Source organism: Lathyrus oleraceus, chromosome 6 (genome assembly GCF_024323335.1).
Source record: "Lathyrus oleraceus cultivar Zhongwan6 chromosome 6, CAAS_Psat_ZW6_1.0, whole genome shotgun sequence".
In the NCBI taxonomy this organism is placed as follows: Eukaryota; Viridiplantae; Streptophyta; class Magnoliopsida; order Fabales; family Fabaceae; genus Lathyrus; species Lathyrus oleraceus.
Window position 1 is genome coordinate 520,330,879 of NC_066584.1, and position 14,645 is coordinate 520,345,523.

General features: G+C 40.4%; 4 protein-coding genes across 4 annotated transcripts; 2 read left to right on the forward strand and 2 right to left on the reverse strand.

Annotated features, from left to right (window-relative positions):
* The first annotated feature begins 215 nt into the window (after positions 1-215).
* On the forward strand, positions 216-1,871 carry LOC127096540 (uncharacterized). Its single transcript, XM_051035096.1, has one exon. The coding sequence runs from the start codon at positions 216-218 to the stop codon at positions 1,869-1,871; it is 1,656 nt and encodes a 551-aa protein (XP_050891053.1).
* Positions 1,872-1,875: 4 nt separating this feature from the next.
* LOC127096541 (nucleolin 1-like) lies at positions 1,876-3,293 on the forward strand. Its single transcript, XM_051035097.1, has 3 exons — positions 1,876-1,887; positions 2,610-2,876; positions 2,955-3,293. Exons 1-3 carry the CDS (start codon positions 1,876-1,878, stop codon positions 3,291-3,293), a joined length of 618 nt encoding a protein of 205 aa, XP_050891054.1.
* A 1,892-nt stretch (positions 3,294-5,185) lies between these two features.
* On the reverse strand, positions 5,186-5,671 carry LOC127096542 (uncharacterized). The gene has a single exon (XM_051035098.1). It carries the CDS (start codon positions 5,669-5,671, stop codon positions 5,186-5,188), a length of 486 nt encoding a protein of 161 aa, XP_050891055.1.
* A 4,265-nt stretch (positions 5,672-9,936) lies between these two features.
* LOC127096543 (uncharacterized) lies at positions 9,937-10,921 on the reverse strand. Its single transcript, XM_051035099.1, has 2 exons — positions 10,323-10,921; positions 9,937-10,237 (listed from the first exon to the last, which is right to left on the reverse strand). The coding sequence occupies exons 1-2, from the start codon at positions 10,919-10,921 to the stop codon at positions 9,937-9,939; spliced, it is 900 nt and encodes a 299-aa protein (XP_050891056.1).
* Between the last annotated feature and the right edge of the window lie 3,724 nt (positions 10,922-14,645).

Consider the following 14,645-nt stretch of genomic DNA (forward strand, 5'->3'; position numbering starts at 1 on the left):
TTTTCTCAGAAAAGCTTCCACGTGGCCCACTATCCTAGTAAAGCGTAACCAGCCAGCCTCACAGGTTCAACATTATAAAAGCTTATTTGTCATTTTTCTCTCTCTTTTCTTGAAAATCTCCATTTTTCCCTCTAAGTTCATCTTCTTCAACCTTTCTAAAAAACGCTTCTTCTTCCCTAAACCCTAATCCTTTAAAATCTCCAAAGTCCATTACAATGTCTTCTGATAAACAACAAAAGCAATCAAAGAACATCAAAGGTGTTGGACCTTCAAAGAGTTCTACTTCCCAGAATATTCCAACCAGCACAACCATCACTGTTGGGGACCGAGAATACATCACTGCTCCAAAACTTTTGAAAGAACAGAAAGCAATTTTTGCTTCTCAGGTAATGGTTCCTTCCCTTCTTTCTGGAAATGCTTTAGGGTTTCTAGTCCCATTAGTATCTGAAGAACATTTAGAGAAGTGTGCTCAATTTTTTCCTTGTCACCATACTACTAAACCCATAGCCAACAAAACCCTTTCTTCTAAAGATAATGAGGATCTAAACCAGAGAGAGGCTTTTCAACTGGACTTTATCACTGATAGTTTCAGACCCTTTCGGTCTTGTCCAACTCTAGACAAATCCTATCTCGCTTGGTTAACAAAAGTTGAGAAGAAGAAAGCCCCACTTTGGAAAGAGTTGGGTATTTTTGACCTAATCCAGATATCGAAGCTGGGATTTAGTTACTGTCAGCCTTTATTTCTCTCCAGCCTATATTTCTGGGATAATACCTATAACACCTTTCATCTTCCTCGTGGAATGATGACTCCCACACTTTTCGACGTAGCTGCCATTGCTGGACTTCCTCCGACAGGAGAGACCTTCGACCCCTACCAAGACTGTGAAAACTTGATTGACTTCAATGTTAAGAACGCTTCATTTAGTACTTACATTAATCTATATCACGCTGATGGGGAAGAAGTTTCTGATATAGAACATATAGCATTCTTAGGTCTATGGTTGTCCAAATTCTTCTTTTGCTGCAAATCTCTACAAGTTGCTAAGAGATTTTTAACGCTCGCTAACCAATTGCATGTTGGTCGAAAAGTGTGTTTGAGTGAACTCTTATTGGCTACTTTGTACGAAAGTCTAGGATCAGCTAGTGCTAAGCTAAAGGAATACGAAGCTGGCACCAATCTATTACTATCTGGGCCTTATTGGCTTCTTCAATTGTGCCTTAATGCCACTTTCGAATCCCTTTTTCCAACACGAGGAAACGTCGAAGAAGATGCCCCAGAGATAATGAATCGAAGCATTGAGGGCACCAAACTCCTTCGACTAACTCCAGTTGATGATGTTGATAACTTACAAACTTCCCTCACCAAATACACCTTGATGTTCTCGAAGCGTCATCATTTCCTTCCTTCGATGGCTCCTTTTGCCAGTCGAACGCATGGTCCTTCCTGGTTTACTGCCTCGCTCGAAGACGCTGTGAAAAATACCAACACAGAGATCGAAGACATATGGCGTGCCTTTCTCCTTCCAAGGCTACTTGTTTCTAGGATTCTGCCAGTAAAGAGTCATGTGTGTCTATTGGCTTATCAGCCTAATTCTGTCTCTCGACAATTTGGGTTGTGTCAACTTATCCCTTTCTCTTTATTCAAACGAGAGCGCGAGATCTACTATGCAGGGACTGAATGGAGCGCTGGAGACATTACCGTCCACAAAGAATTCCATGCCAATTTTGCCGAATTCCAATTAATAGCCTTCCAACCGCCGTTCTATTCCACCAATGGTTTCGCCACTTGGTGGACAGATTTCTATTCCAAGAATATGTTTTCGACTGCTGAAATCAAAGAATGTCTAACGAAGGCTTTTTCATCTTTGTAGGAAAATGTCCCCAAGGGTAAGCTTACTCATTATGCAAAAATCCAAGCATTCCAAAAGTACTTTGAAACTGTCTATAACCCAACGAACATCGTTGACACTGTTTGTTATGCAGCCACCATTTTAAAAGAAAAATTTGAAAAGCAGATTGCCAAAAGAAAATCTCTCAAAACTGTAAAACCCGAATTGAAATATGACTTGGCCTTTGAGTGCGAACCACCCAAATTTCCAAAGTTACCCAGTGCAAATTTTGCTTTGTCATTTCCCCCCCTTACCCTTACTGGTTCACGTGTGGGAACATTTTTAACATACTAAAAAATGACCAACAAAAGCTTGCAAAAAGAGTAGTTGCTACCAAACATACCTTAGACAGTTTCAAAGTCTTCCTTCACTTCGATTTATCTGTAGTGAGAATTACTTCTCCGACATGTGAAGGTGTGGAATGTTTGGATTTCTTGGATTTACAACTCCTTTTCGTTTTTTACCAGTCTTTTAAACATTTGCATGTTTCGACTAACTCACATCATTCTTTAGCTGTCGAAAGGAAGGTGGTGAAGAAAGAAAAACCTATGGCAAAGGCTAGTTCGACTACTGCTTCCAGGCTAACTACCTCTTCAAGCCAGGGAATGCCTTCTGGCGCCGCTCCATAAAAAACGAAGAAGAGTTCAAAGGTATTACATCAAATAACTTCTCTTTCTCTTTCGAATTTCTTTCTAATTATTTATAATTTTCTTTCTTCAGGGTAGTGGCAAGCCTCCCTTTACACCCAAGAAAAGAAAAACCTCTCTTGCCAATATCATTCTTGTCGAAGATGATGAAGAGGATACTCCCCCTACTCCACTCAAGAAAAAACAGAAGAAAAATAAGGCAACAGTTGCCCCTTTCCAACCAAATCAACAACAAGGTGTCGAAACCAACACTCTCCCTCCTCTTCCAAAGAAAACTCCATCCCAGCCTTCTGGTGCTGCAGCGCTGGAGCATATTGGGAGCAATGCCTCTGATCCAGAGGTTCAATAGGTATACATCGACCTTAAGTGTTCTATCGTTCGACAAATTCATATTTTCAATCCAACCTTTTAATTTCAGGACAAAGCCACCACTCCCCTCATTTCTACTGCCAATCAAAGTGATCCTTCGAGCGGCATGAATCCATCTCCTCCTCCGACAGCCAGCGGTGCTATCCAAAACAAAGGCTCTTCGACTGGAGCTCACAATCTTGAAGAAGACAACGCTCAGAACGAAGAAGAAACCTCTTCTCCTGGTGAAGATGGTAAAAGAGATTCGAAGCACGTTGACGAGAAGGACTCAACAGGGAAAGAAAACTCTGAGAATACTCCTAGTGATTCTCCTACCAGAGTTGCGTTCCCTTCAAATGATATTGATGAGGACGATCAGGATTCAGATGAAATTGAGGGGTATTTTTGAGAAGATGAAGACATAAGTATGGGAGAAGCTGATACTGAGGGAAATCAAACTGGAACTAGTAATGCCAGCGTCGATACAGTCTCAAATCCCACTAAAGTTCGACCATCCATCACCTAGACTTCGCCCATACCACTCATTGAGGAGGAGAAAAGATCCTTAAAACAAAATGCCCCCCTTAAGTATGTGAGGTTAATGATGGCTCAAAGAGAGTCTTCTTCAGAGCAAAGTGTTTCTGGAGCTTCGACCCAATCTGGTGCTAGTGCAAACGAAGCATCACATGACGAACTCCTTCAGCAGGTGAAGAAGGCAGTTTTTGATGTAAATCTCTTTGACGAGCTAAGGAATAATGTGGGGGAGAGCTTTAGCATAAATAAGCTGATAAGCAAGATTAACATCACTGCTTGCCCCACTGATGTAGGTGAAGCCCTTATTGATATTCAAAACCTCATCGACCAAGTGTGTGCTGAATATCATAGGGAGGTGGATGCCAAAGCTAAGCTTTTATCGACTGAAAAAGCTCAAGCCATTGAGTTTGATAATGCCCTTCGAACTTCACAAGCTTCCGAGGAGTTAGCCGCTTCCAGAAAATCAGCCCAAGCTGAGTTCGACACTTACACTACTTCGATACGTCTCTGGGAATCTCATATTGCAGAATTGCAGCAAAAGATTTCTGATGCTAAGGCGAAGCAGGCTGCTATCAGAGGCTTGGATAGTACTGAAGCTGATGATCTGGCGAAGCAAAGCGTGGACCACGTCGAAAAAGCTACGACTATGAAGGAATATATTGCATGCCTCAAAGGAGTTCAAGCGGCTGTTCAGTAGAAGATTGGCTTGGCGAAGAAGAAATATGATCGGATGAGGGCCACTATTCCTTTTTGATTTCCTCCTGTATTTACTTTATTCGACTCTTGTTTACTTGTAACTTGATTAAGACGAAAACCATTTTGGCACATATTTTGAGTTTAAATATCTTCACCATTTTGGCCATGATAGTTTTTTACTTACTATGCTGTTATGATTCTAACTTCGTGCATAAATGGTTTATACTTCTTTAAGTATTTTCCATTTACTTTTAGGATTCTTCGATCCTCTGCTAGTTCTTCTATTTCGTATGCATTGTTTGAAAAGGCTTTTAGAATTCGAAAAGGTCCTTCCCAATGTGGAGACCATTTTCCTAATGCCTTATTCTTTCGATCCATAGGCAATATGACTTTCCACACTAAATCATTCGTAGTAAAGGTTTTACCTTTGACCCTCTTATTGTATTCCCTTGCTACCCTCTCCTTCTGTCTTCTTAATACTTCTAACGCATGTAACCTTTCTTCGTCCAAATCCACCAGCTCATTTATCATCAGTTCCCAATACAAGTCAGATGGGATTTCTCCTTGTCTTTGGATTCTTACTGATTGTAAGTAGACTTCGACAGGTAGTACTGCATCATGTCCAAATGTAAGCTGGAAAGGTGTAGTGTTAGTGGCTTCTTTAGGGGAGGTTCGATAAGCCCAAAGTGCTTGGTCTAAAGTTTTGTGCCAATTTTTTGGCTTTTTCCCTACATGCTTTTTGATTAGCCCAATTATCACTTTGTTGGCTGCTTCAACTTGCCCATTGGTTTGAGCATAATATGGTGTGGATGTTAACAATTTGAACCCCATTTCCTTTGCAAATTCTTGCATCTTTCGACCAGTAAAAACTGATCCTTGATCTGTTGTTATACTTCCTGGGATTCCAAATCTGTATAAAATTTGCCTTTGAATGAATTCGATAACAGTTTCTTGATCCACATCTACTAAAGGTACTGCTTCAACCCATTTAGTGAAATAGTCAATTCCTACAAGTATGTATCTTTGACCTTTGGATGAATTGGGTCTAATTTCCCCAATTAGATCTAATGCTTAACCTCTGAAGGGCCAAGGCTTAATAATTATATGAAGTTCACTTGCAGAAGCATGTTGAATTCCTGCATGTATTTGACATTCTTGGCAACCCTTAGCAAACTCTATACAATCTTTTAACATGGTGGGCCAATACATTCCATATCTTAAAAGCAACCATTTCGTCTTATGGCCTGCCTGATGTGCTCCACAAGCTCCACTATGTACACTAGATAATGCCAAGTAAGCTTCACTTTCTCCTAAGCATTTCAATAGGATCCCTTCAGGGGTTTTCTTGAATAATTCATTCCCTATCAATACATAAGATAAAGCCCTGTACTTGGTTTTTCTTTCTATGTCTGTCGAAGGGTCCTTGAGATAATTAATAATTGGATTCCTCCAATCTATATCTATCAAGGTATCAATGGCCAAAACTTCAAACTCCTCTTTGTTAGCATATCCTAACTGGGTGCTTTCCAAATCTGTCGGAGATAATCTGGAAGCCATTGCCTTTCCTCTTACTTCGACAAGTTCTTCTAGCTTTTCTTTTGAAATTCTATACCCTGAGGCTATTTATGCTAAGTCATTAGCCTTTTGGTTTTTTATTCTAGGGACATGTTTTATGTCGACGTATTCGAATTTTTTGAGTAACCAATTTGCAATGACGAAGTACATAATCAAATTTTCTTTTATACATTTGTACTCCTTCGTCAGTTGCTTGATTACTAATTCTGAATCTCCTTTAATTTCGACCCTAGTTGCCCCCAATTCCAACAAAGCCTCAAGTCCTGCAATAAGAGCTTCATATTCTGCTTCGTTGTTGGAACAAAGGGGACCTTCAATTCTATATTTGAGTTTTGTTGGAATTCTGTCAGGAGAAATTAACATTATCCCAACCCCACTTCCATTCTTATGAGTGGAACCGTCGAAGAATAATTTCCAAGGTTTCAACTCAACTTGAAATTGAGGATTTTCGACCAGTGCATGGTCTACAATAAAATCTGATACTATTTGTCCCTTCATTGCCTTTAAAGGCATAAAGGTTAGAGAGTATTCAGTGAGCGCTAAAGCCCATTTGCCAATTCAACTGTGCATTATTGGCTTAGATAACATATACTTGATGACATCAAAATGCGAAGAGACGTATAAATCAATAGGTTTTATATAATACTTGAGTTTAGTACAAGAGAAATGCAAACAAAGACACAACTTTTCTATTGAAGTGTATCTAGTTTCTGCATTATTTAAAACCCTACTAAGGTAATAAATGGCTCTTTCGACACCATCTTCATTCTCTTGCGCCAACATGCTACCTATGGTAGTGTCGGAAGCTGATATATACAGTCTCATAGGCTTCTTTCCACATGGTGGTGCCAAGATAAGAGGATTCGTAAGATAATGTTTGATCTTGTCGAATGCCATTTGGTGTTCGTCATTCCATTCGAACTTCCCTTGTTTCAGGTGCAGAAGGGGAGAGAAGGTTTGAGTTCAACCACTTAAATTCGAGATGAATCTTCTTAGGAAGTTTATCTTTCCTAATAATGATTGCAATTCTTTTTTGGTTGATAGTGCTTTGGTCTCCATAATAGCCTTCGTCTTGTTCTGATTGATCTCTATCCCCTTTTTGTGGACCACAAAGCCCTGAAAATCTCCATCCCACACAAAGAATGCACACTTAAGAGGGTTCATTTTTAAGCCATGTTTTCTCATTCTTTCGAATGATTGGCTGAGATGGGATAGATGATCTTCATCTGACGTAGATTTTATCATAATGTCATCTATGTATACTTGCATGAATGTCTCTATATAATCATGAAATATAGAATTCATTGCTAGCTGGTATGTTGCCCTAGTGTTTTTTAGGCCAAAAGGCATGACTATCCACTCATAAGTGCCTATTGCCCATGGACATCGAAAAGATGTTTTAGAAACATCTTCTTTTGCGATGAAAATCTGGTTATAGCCAGAATATCTGGTTATAGCCAGAATATCCATCAAGCATGTTGAGATACTCATAGGCTGCGGCTGAGTCAACCAACATCTCTGCCACATGCATTAGATACTCATCCTTAGGGGTTGTTGCATTTAGATCACGAAAATCTATACATACTCGCAAAGAGCCATTTTTCTTGATAATAAGGACAATAATAGCAATCCAATCGACGTACCTTGTGGTCCTGATGAAATTGCAACGAAGAAGTCTTTCAACCTCTTTTTTGATCTTTGTGAGGATTTCTAGTGTGAATCTTCTTGGAGTCTGCTTGATGGGCTTCTTGCCATCCTTTATAGGTAGCTTTAATTCGACCAGGTACCTCTTCAAACCAGGCATCTCGTCGTAATCCCAAGTGAAGCAATCTTTGTTCTTCCTTAGTAATTCAATAACTCTCACTTTCAACTTGGGGTCCAGTTTAACGCTGATGTAGGTAATTCTTTTTGCACTTGCATCTCCGAGACCGATCTCTTCGAGAGGATCTTGCGCTAACATCTTTGCACTTGACATGACTGGATCTTTTTCAAATCCCAGAGGCTCTTCGTCGTATATGGCGTCCAACCTCTGTTCTGCTGGTTCCACAGGTACTTGTTCGTCAGGGGGTTTTGGTTTAAGGAACTCCCCCGGTCCTGTATTACAGATTTCACTATATGTGGATTTGTTAGCCATGTTTGTTATCTCAGCTTCGAGAGCCGCTTGTCTTTTGTTCTCAGCCATGTAGGCCGAAATCTTTTCGAAGAAAGAAAACTCAGTCATAGTACAGGTCTTCATCCCAGCCTGTTGGCCGTATTTCAGATGATTCTCCTATTTCTGGGTCTCCCATAATCTCCCTATCTCGACATTCTCTACCATGCCACCTTCTCTCCAGATAGATATTCTTTGATGCTTTGTCGAAGGGACCGCTCCTATTCCATGTATCCGTTCTCTCCCCAGTAGTAAGTTGTAATTTGCTTTTGCAGGTATTACCGTAAACATCGCTGGTCTTGTGATTGACCCAACAGTTAAGTCCACTTGTATGACGCCAAGTGTCTATCCTATCTTACCTTCATAATTTGACAGTACCATGTTGTGAGGTTTGACATCAGTGTCGAACATCCCTATCTTTTTTAACATAAATTGGGGCATCAAATTGACTGCTCCTCCCCCGTCCACCAAGACTTTAGTCACTCCCACCTGTCCAACTTTGGCCCTAATGTATAGGGGCTTGAGGTGACTCTGCATCCCCTGGTGCGGCCTTTCGAACATAGCATTCTGTTCTTCGACAACACCACTGTTCAGAACATAATAACACACTGGTTGATGCTTCACCATCTCCGCAGTGTCCGCTTCCTCATTATCTTCGACCTCTGTTTCCTGGTTATACTCGTACGGCAGGACTAAGACCATGTTACAATTCATATTCACAGAAGACACTCCGTCGGACTCGAAATCATCTGTGAGCATTTCCTCTTCTTTCGCTTGTTCCTTCTGAACCTTGTGAGTTATGTTTTCATCTAGAAATAACTTTCTTCCTACGGGTGGTTTGGTCGAATCCATGATATTTGGGGGATTCTTGTCGCTGCTGGATTCTCCAGTTTCTTTTTGATTTATTTCTCTTTCTTCTTTCCTCATCCTTTGATGCCTTCTCCATTGGGATCTTGACATAGGGTTCTTTCCTTTGTAATTTTCTAGCCTGATCGCCTCTCTTTTGGACGCCTGAAATTGTTTTCTGTACACCCACGAGGTTCTTCCTTCATCTTCGAAACTCCTCCACTTTCCTTTCTTTGGTCCCGCCTGAGTCTACTCGTCCTCAGGGACTTCTGCTGGCAATTTAAAAATGACTCTCTTCGCCCTTGGGTGAGGGCTATCTGGCCTCCTATGTGCTCCCCTCTTGTCAAAGCTATACATGTTTGGATTTCCTCCATGTCCGTCCCAACCTTGGTCATATGGGATTCTTTCGAATGCTTCGGCCAATTCTCTATTGTACACTGCCCCACACCTGAGACACATCAAACATTTTGTTTCATATTTGTAGTAGCGCACGATGAAACCCATAAGGTTTTCTCCTGGTGTGGGATACACCTTCTTCAATTGGCTTTCTTTCCTCCAGTTTCTCTCGGTCTTTGTTCGTTGCCATCTCTCGTAATCCTCAGCCACCCTTCGAGATATCCTGATGCTGCATCTTGGGCACAGCAACATGTCAACATTCTTTTTGTGACATCTCCAGAGATACTCACGTACGCTTTAGTTGGCTTTGGGATAGCCAAACTTCATCCCTTCTTGCTCCATCTTCAAACATTCCTCCACTTCCTCCATTTCTGGGGGGGTTTGCTTCAGGTCTACCACGTTGACACCCAGACTAGCGCCATCAGTGATTGAAATTGCTTCGAAATTCTTTCTTAGGCCCTTAGTAGCTTCGGTTGTTTTCCCTTTAAGACCTTCGGTGGTCCTTGGTTCGACGTTAGCAACCTGTTTACCTTTGATAGAAGTTCCAAAGGAAACATCGTGACTTAGGCCATCAGTAGCCTGCTTTCCATCCAGCGTGTAGCCTCCAGCTCCTGTTGCTTTTACAACCTCCACTTCCCTTACGTCAACCATGTTGATTTCGACAGGTTCAGCATAGTTGGTCTCAGCAACGTTAAGGGGATCAATATCAACTTTCATCTGTTTTTTCCTTTATCGGCTAACTTGAGGCGGCCACCTCTGATTGCGTTCTGAATAAGATCCCTGAAAAGAAAGCATTGTGAAGTTTTATGGCCCAAAAAACTATGATATTTACAGAAACCTCGTTTCTTTCGTTGTTCTAACGGAGGAATCTTGGTATTATCATTTGGCCATCTTTTACTAATAGATCGAAGATCTTGTCACATTTCGTAACATCAAATGTGTAAGTCTTTTTGGGAAATCTATCGTTTTTTTCAGTTTCGACAGGATTTCTGCCATTCGACGGTGTAAGTAATTTGCAGGTGTAGGGTGGTGCTTCTTTTAATTCTGCCAAATCTACTTCGAATTCTTCAAGACCATAGGGGTCTTCAGTAATTTCAGACTCTTCGTCTTCGAATTCGACATAAGCAACCCTCTCTTTCTTATAATTCTTATTTGTTCTGGCCTTTTTCAGATTTTAAGCGTTCGATCTGTCAAACCCTATCTGCTAATTGGGCCATGTCTCTTAGATGCTGGGTATCTAACTTTTTCCTGATGGAGTAGTCCAAACCGCCAGCGGCCATTTCGACCAACTCGTGTTCAGGCACTATTGTAAAGCATCTAGACTTTAACAAACAGAACCTATTCAGATAATCATCTATAGGTTCGGTGAATTTTCTCTTGATGCTGGCTAGTTCCTTAAGGCTTATCTTAGTTTGGCCCATGTAGAATTGTTCATGAAACAATCTTTCTAACTGGGGCCAAGCATATTTTGAATTTGGTGGCAAAGTCGTAAACCACGTGAAGGCGTTCTTTGTTAAAGAACTAGGGAAATATTTCATCCTCAAGTTCTCACTGTTCGCCAAATCCCCTGCCTCAGTCATGTACCTAGCTATATGCTCTATAGTGGATTCACTAGTATCCCCTGAGAATTTGGTGAACTTAGGGATTTTACAACCCCTTGGTAATTCTGTTTGCAGGACATATTCTGATAGAGGAGAAGAATAATTTGGCCGTCGAAGTCCTGTGTTTAGACCATTCTGGGCCATGATTCTCTCTATCATACTGGTTAGGTCATTTTCCATCATGTTTTCCCGCATGACTCTATGAATTACTTCGTCTGCATCCTGGTCTCTATTAACCATTATCACTCTCCTAGGTTGTTCTTCAAGGGCTTCCCGTCGAATTGGCTATTGTTCCAATCTTGCCCCCGTGACTCTTTCGTCAAGGGTTTGCCTTTGTGGTCGAACCTGATCTATCGTTGGTTCTTCGCCTTGGATTATAACCTAGTTTGGCCTGCGTCGAACAACAGGTTGTTGGGCGCCTAGAAAATCTGCTATGCGTCCCATCTGTGCTGACAATTGTTGGTATGTTTGGGCATTGTCAGTATTAGTCCTATTCACATTCTGTATTAAAGGAGAGAAAATGGTATTCGTTTCTATGGCCAGAATTCCTACCATATCATGGTTACTGGCATCCATTTGTTGTCTAAAGGCTGCCTAATTATTCGTTGTAAGGGTAGGTAGTAGGGTGGGGATTCCTTGTGATTGGTTATTTCGACCTACATGGTTCATGCCTGATCCAGAATTTTGAATTGGCAAAATAACCGTATTATGTGGTTGAGTATATATGGAAGAATTGTTTTGAAGCCCTGCCATGGCAGTTGATGGCATTCCATAAGGGTAATCTCTCACAGGCCTAAAGTTTTCGAATCCTGGTGGCCTAGAGGTTGAAACTGCAGGAGTATTTGCCGCGCCTGATATGATAGGCATTACTGTCGAATTATGGAAGGCCATGGATCTAGACGTTGATATGGCCTGTGCATTAGGGATTTCAGTGGATACATTAATCGAATTCGCTCCGATTGTGCCCGTTCTTGGGGGGAGAATTGTTCCCCTTGACTGGTTGTATTAACCATCTTTTTTGCGTTTTTTCTGTTGGTTATAGGTTGTGAATTGTTGGCTATCCTGCCACTTCTAAGGATCATACAACACTAATTTTTAAACCAAAAGAATAACGGCAATTTTGTGAATTGTAAAACAACTATTGTAATCAACAATTCTTTTGACACTGTCCCACTGGGCGTGCCAATTTGTTTACTAGTGATTTCTGATAAACAACCGATAGTCTTCCAAATTTATATATTTTTGGTAACTCACAGGATCGACTAGATTGATCCTAGGACATGTGTCTTAAGAATTATTATTACGGTGATTTGACTCATGGTTAAGTTTGTTTCTAATTTGTGGATGACAAAAAGTGTATAGACAACGATTCTAAGTGAAACTTATGACTTTATGAACAAAGTAAATGGTGATAACTTTGCAGTAAAAGATTTCTTAAAGACAACGAAAAGACTTAGGAAAGGTAAAGATAAATGACTCGAAGTAAATGCTTTAAGTTTTTTTAGAAAGTACTGGAAACGAAGACTTTGGCGAAATGTAAATGCAGAAATAAAAAGGATGATAAATTACTGAAAAGTAAGGGCAATTCGACAGATAAAGAGGCAGTAAAATACATTAATTTAAACAATTGGTATGAAAAATATAACATGAACGAAACTTATGGTGTTCTTCATACATACATTTTCAGCGTAAAACTCTTTTCTCTCGCTCCGGTACTTCGAGTGTATTTTGTGAATTTCTGTATATCTGTTTGAACACCCTTGAATCTAAAACTAAGACCCCTATTTAGTAATTTGACCCTAACGGCCTTTACATATATGACTGCCACGTTCGCCGTTCCCAAGCGTTGCATATCTTAGATGTTTCCACGTGTTGGTCTGACGAAACGACTTTGTTTAAATTTCAAATACTTCCGCTTGAAGCTTCGACTATGTGAACACCTATGTCGAAGAGAGCTTTATGAAAACCCAAAAAATCTTCTAAGTTCCAGGCTTCGACAGCAAATAATTGCTTACCCACAAAGAGAACTAGACAGCTTCGCCGCAGTCATTTCTTGCTTATTCTTAAAACTTAATATTTCCAAAGACCTTCAACTGTCTGTCGAAACCCCCAGCTAACAACGTTGCAAGGGCATTTGCGATCCAGTTTTCGTCTCGAGGGATATGATGAAACTCAACTTTGTAAAGAAAGTTGAAATCGTCCTCGTGTAATCTCTATATGGTATCAAATCGGGTTCATTCGTCTCCCATTCACCCTTGATCTGATTCACAATCAAAGTTGAATCTCCATAGACGTCCAAATACTTGATTCTGAGATTAATGGCCTCTTCAAGCCCTATAATGCAAGCTTCATATTCAGCCATGTTGTTCATACACTTGAAAGTTAATCTAGCTGTAAACAGGAAATACGTGCCTTGAGGAGTAGTAATCACTGCCCCAATGCCATTACCATACTGATTAACAACTCCGTCAAATACCATGCCCCAACAGGAACCAGGTTCTGGCCATTCTTCAAGCAATTGTTCATCACAATCTTTCATTTTTAAGTACAAGATCTCTTCATCAGGAAAATCATACTGCACTGACTAGTAATATTCAATCGGTTGGTGAGCCAAATGGTCAGCCAAGACACTACCTTTGATAGCTTTTTGAGATCGGTATTCAATATCATACTCATATAACAAAATCTACCAACGAAAAATCCTCCCAGTTAAAGCAGGCTTCTAAAAAATGTACTTGATTGGATCCATTTTGGATATCAACCAAGTAGTATGATTCAATATGTACTGACGCATGCGCTTAGCAGCCCAAGCCATTGCATAACAAGTTTTTTCAAGCATAGAATACCGAGCCTCACAATCGGTGAATTTCTTACTAAGGTAGTAAATTGCATATTCTTTCTTTCCAATTTCATCTTTCTAACCTAGAACACAACCCATACATTCATCAAGCACAATCAAATACATGATCAATGGTCTTCCTTCAATAGGTGGAAACAGAATCAGAGGCTCAAGCAGATACTCTTTGATATTATCGAAATCCTTCTGGCAATCTTCGGTCCAATCACAAGGCTGATCTTTCCAAAGAAGCTTGAATATAGGCGCACACGTGGCAGTCATATGCGATATAAATCTTGAGATGTAATTCAAGCGGCCGAGAAAACCTCTGACTTGCTTCTCAGTTTTGGGCACCGTCATTTCTTGTATTACTTTGACCTTGGAAGGATCAACTTCAATACCCTTATCGCTGACAATAAAGCCCAACAACTTACCAGAACGAACACCAAAAGTACATTTATTGGGATTCAATCAGAGTTTGTAATTCCTAAAACGCTGGAATAACTTCAACAAATGCTCGACATGTTCTTCTTCAGTGCTTGATTTGGCAATCATGTCATCAACATAGACTTCGATTTCTTTAGGCATCATATCATGAAAAAGAGTGGCCATAGCTCTCTGGTATGTTGCACCAACATTCTTTAAATCGAAAGGCATCACTTTATAATAGAATGTTCCCCAGGGTGTAATAAATGTGGTCTTCTCCATATCTTCGGGTGCCATCTTGATTTGATTATAACCGGAAAATCCATCGATAAATGAAAAGACTTTGAATTAGCTGTATTGTCTACCAACATGTTAATGTGTGACAGGGGAAAATCATCCTTCAGACTAGCTTTGTTCAAATCTCTATAATCAACACACATACAGACTTTTCCATTCTTCTTCGGTACATGCATAATATTGGCCACCCGCTGCGGATACTCAATGGTAACAAGAAAACCAACATCAATCTCTTTCTGCACTTCTTCTTTGATCTTCACTGCCATATCAGGATGAGTTCTCCTCAACTTCTGCTTGATTGACGGGCATTCTGGCTTCAACGGCAATGTATGCTCCACAATCTCAGAATCCAACCCAGGCATGTCTTGATAGGACCAAGCAAACACATATGAATACTCTCGGATA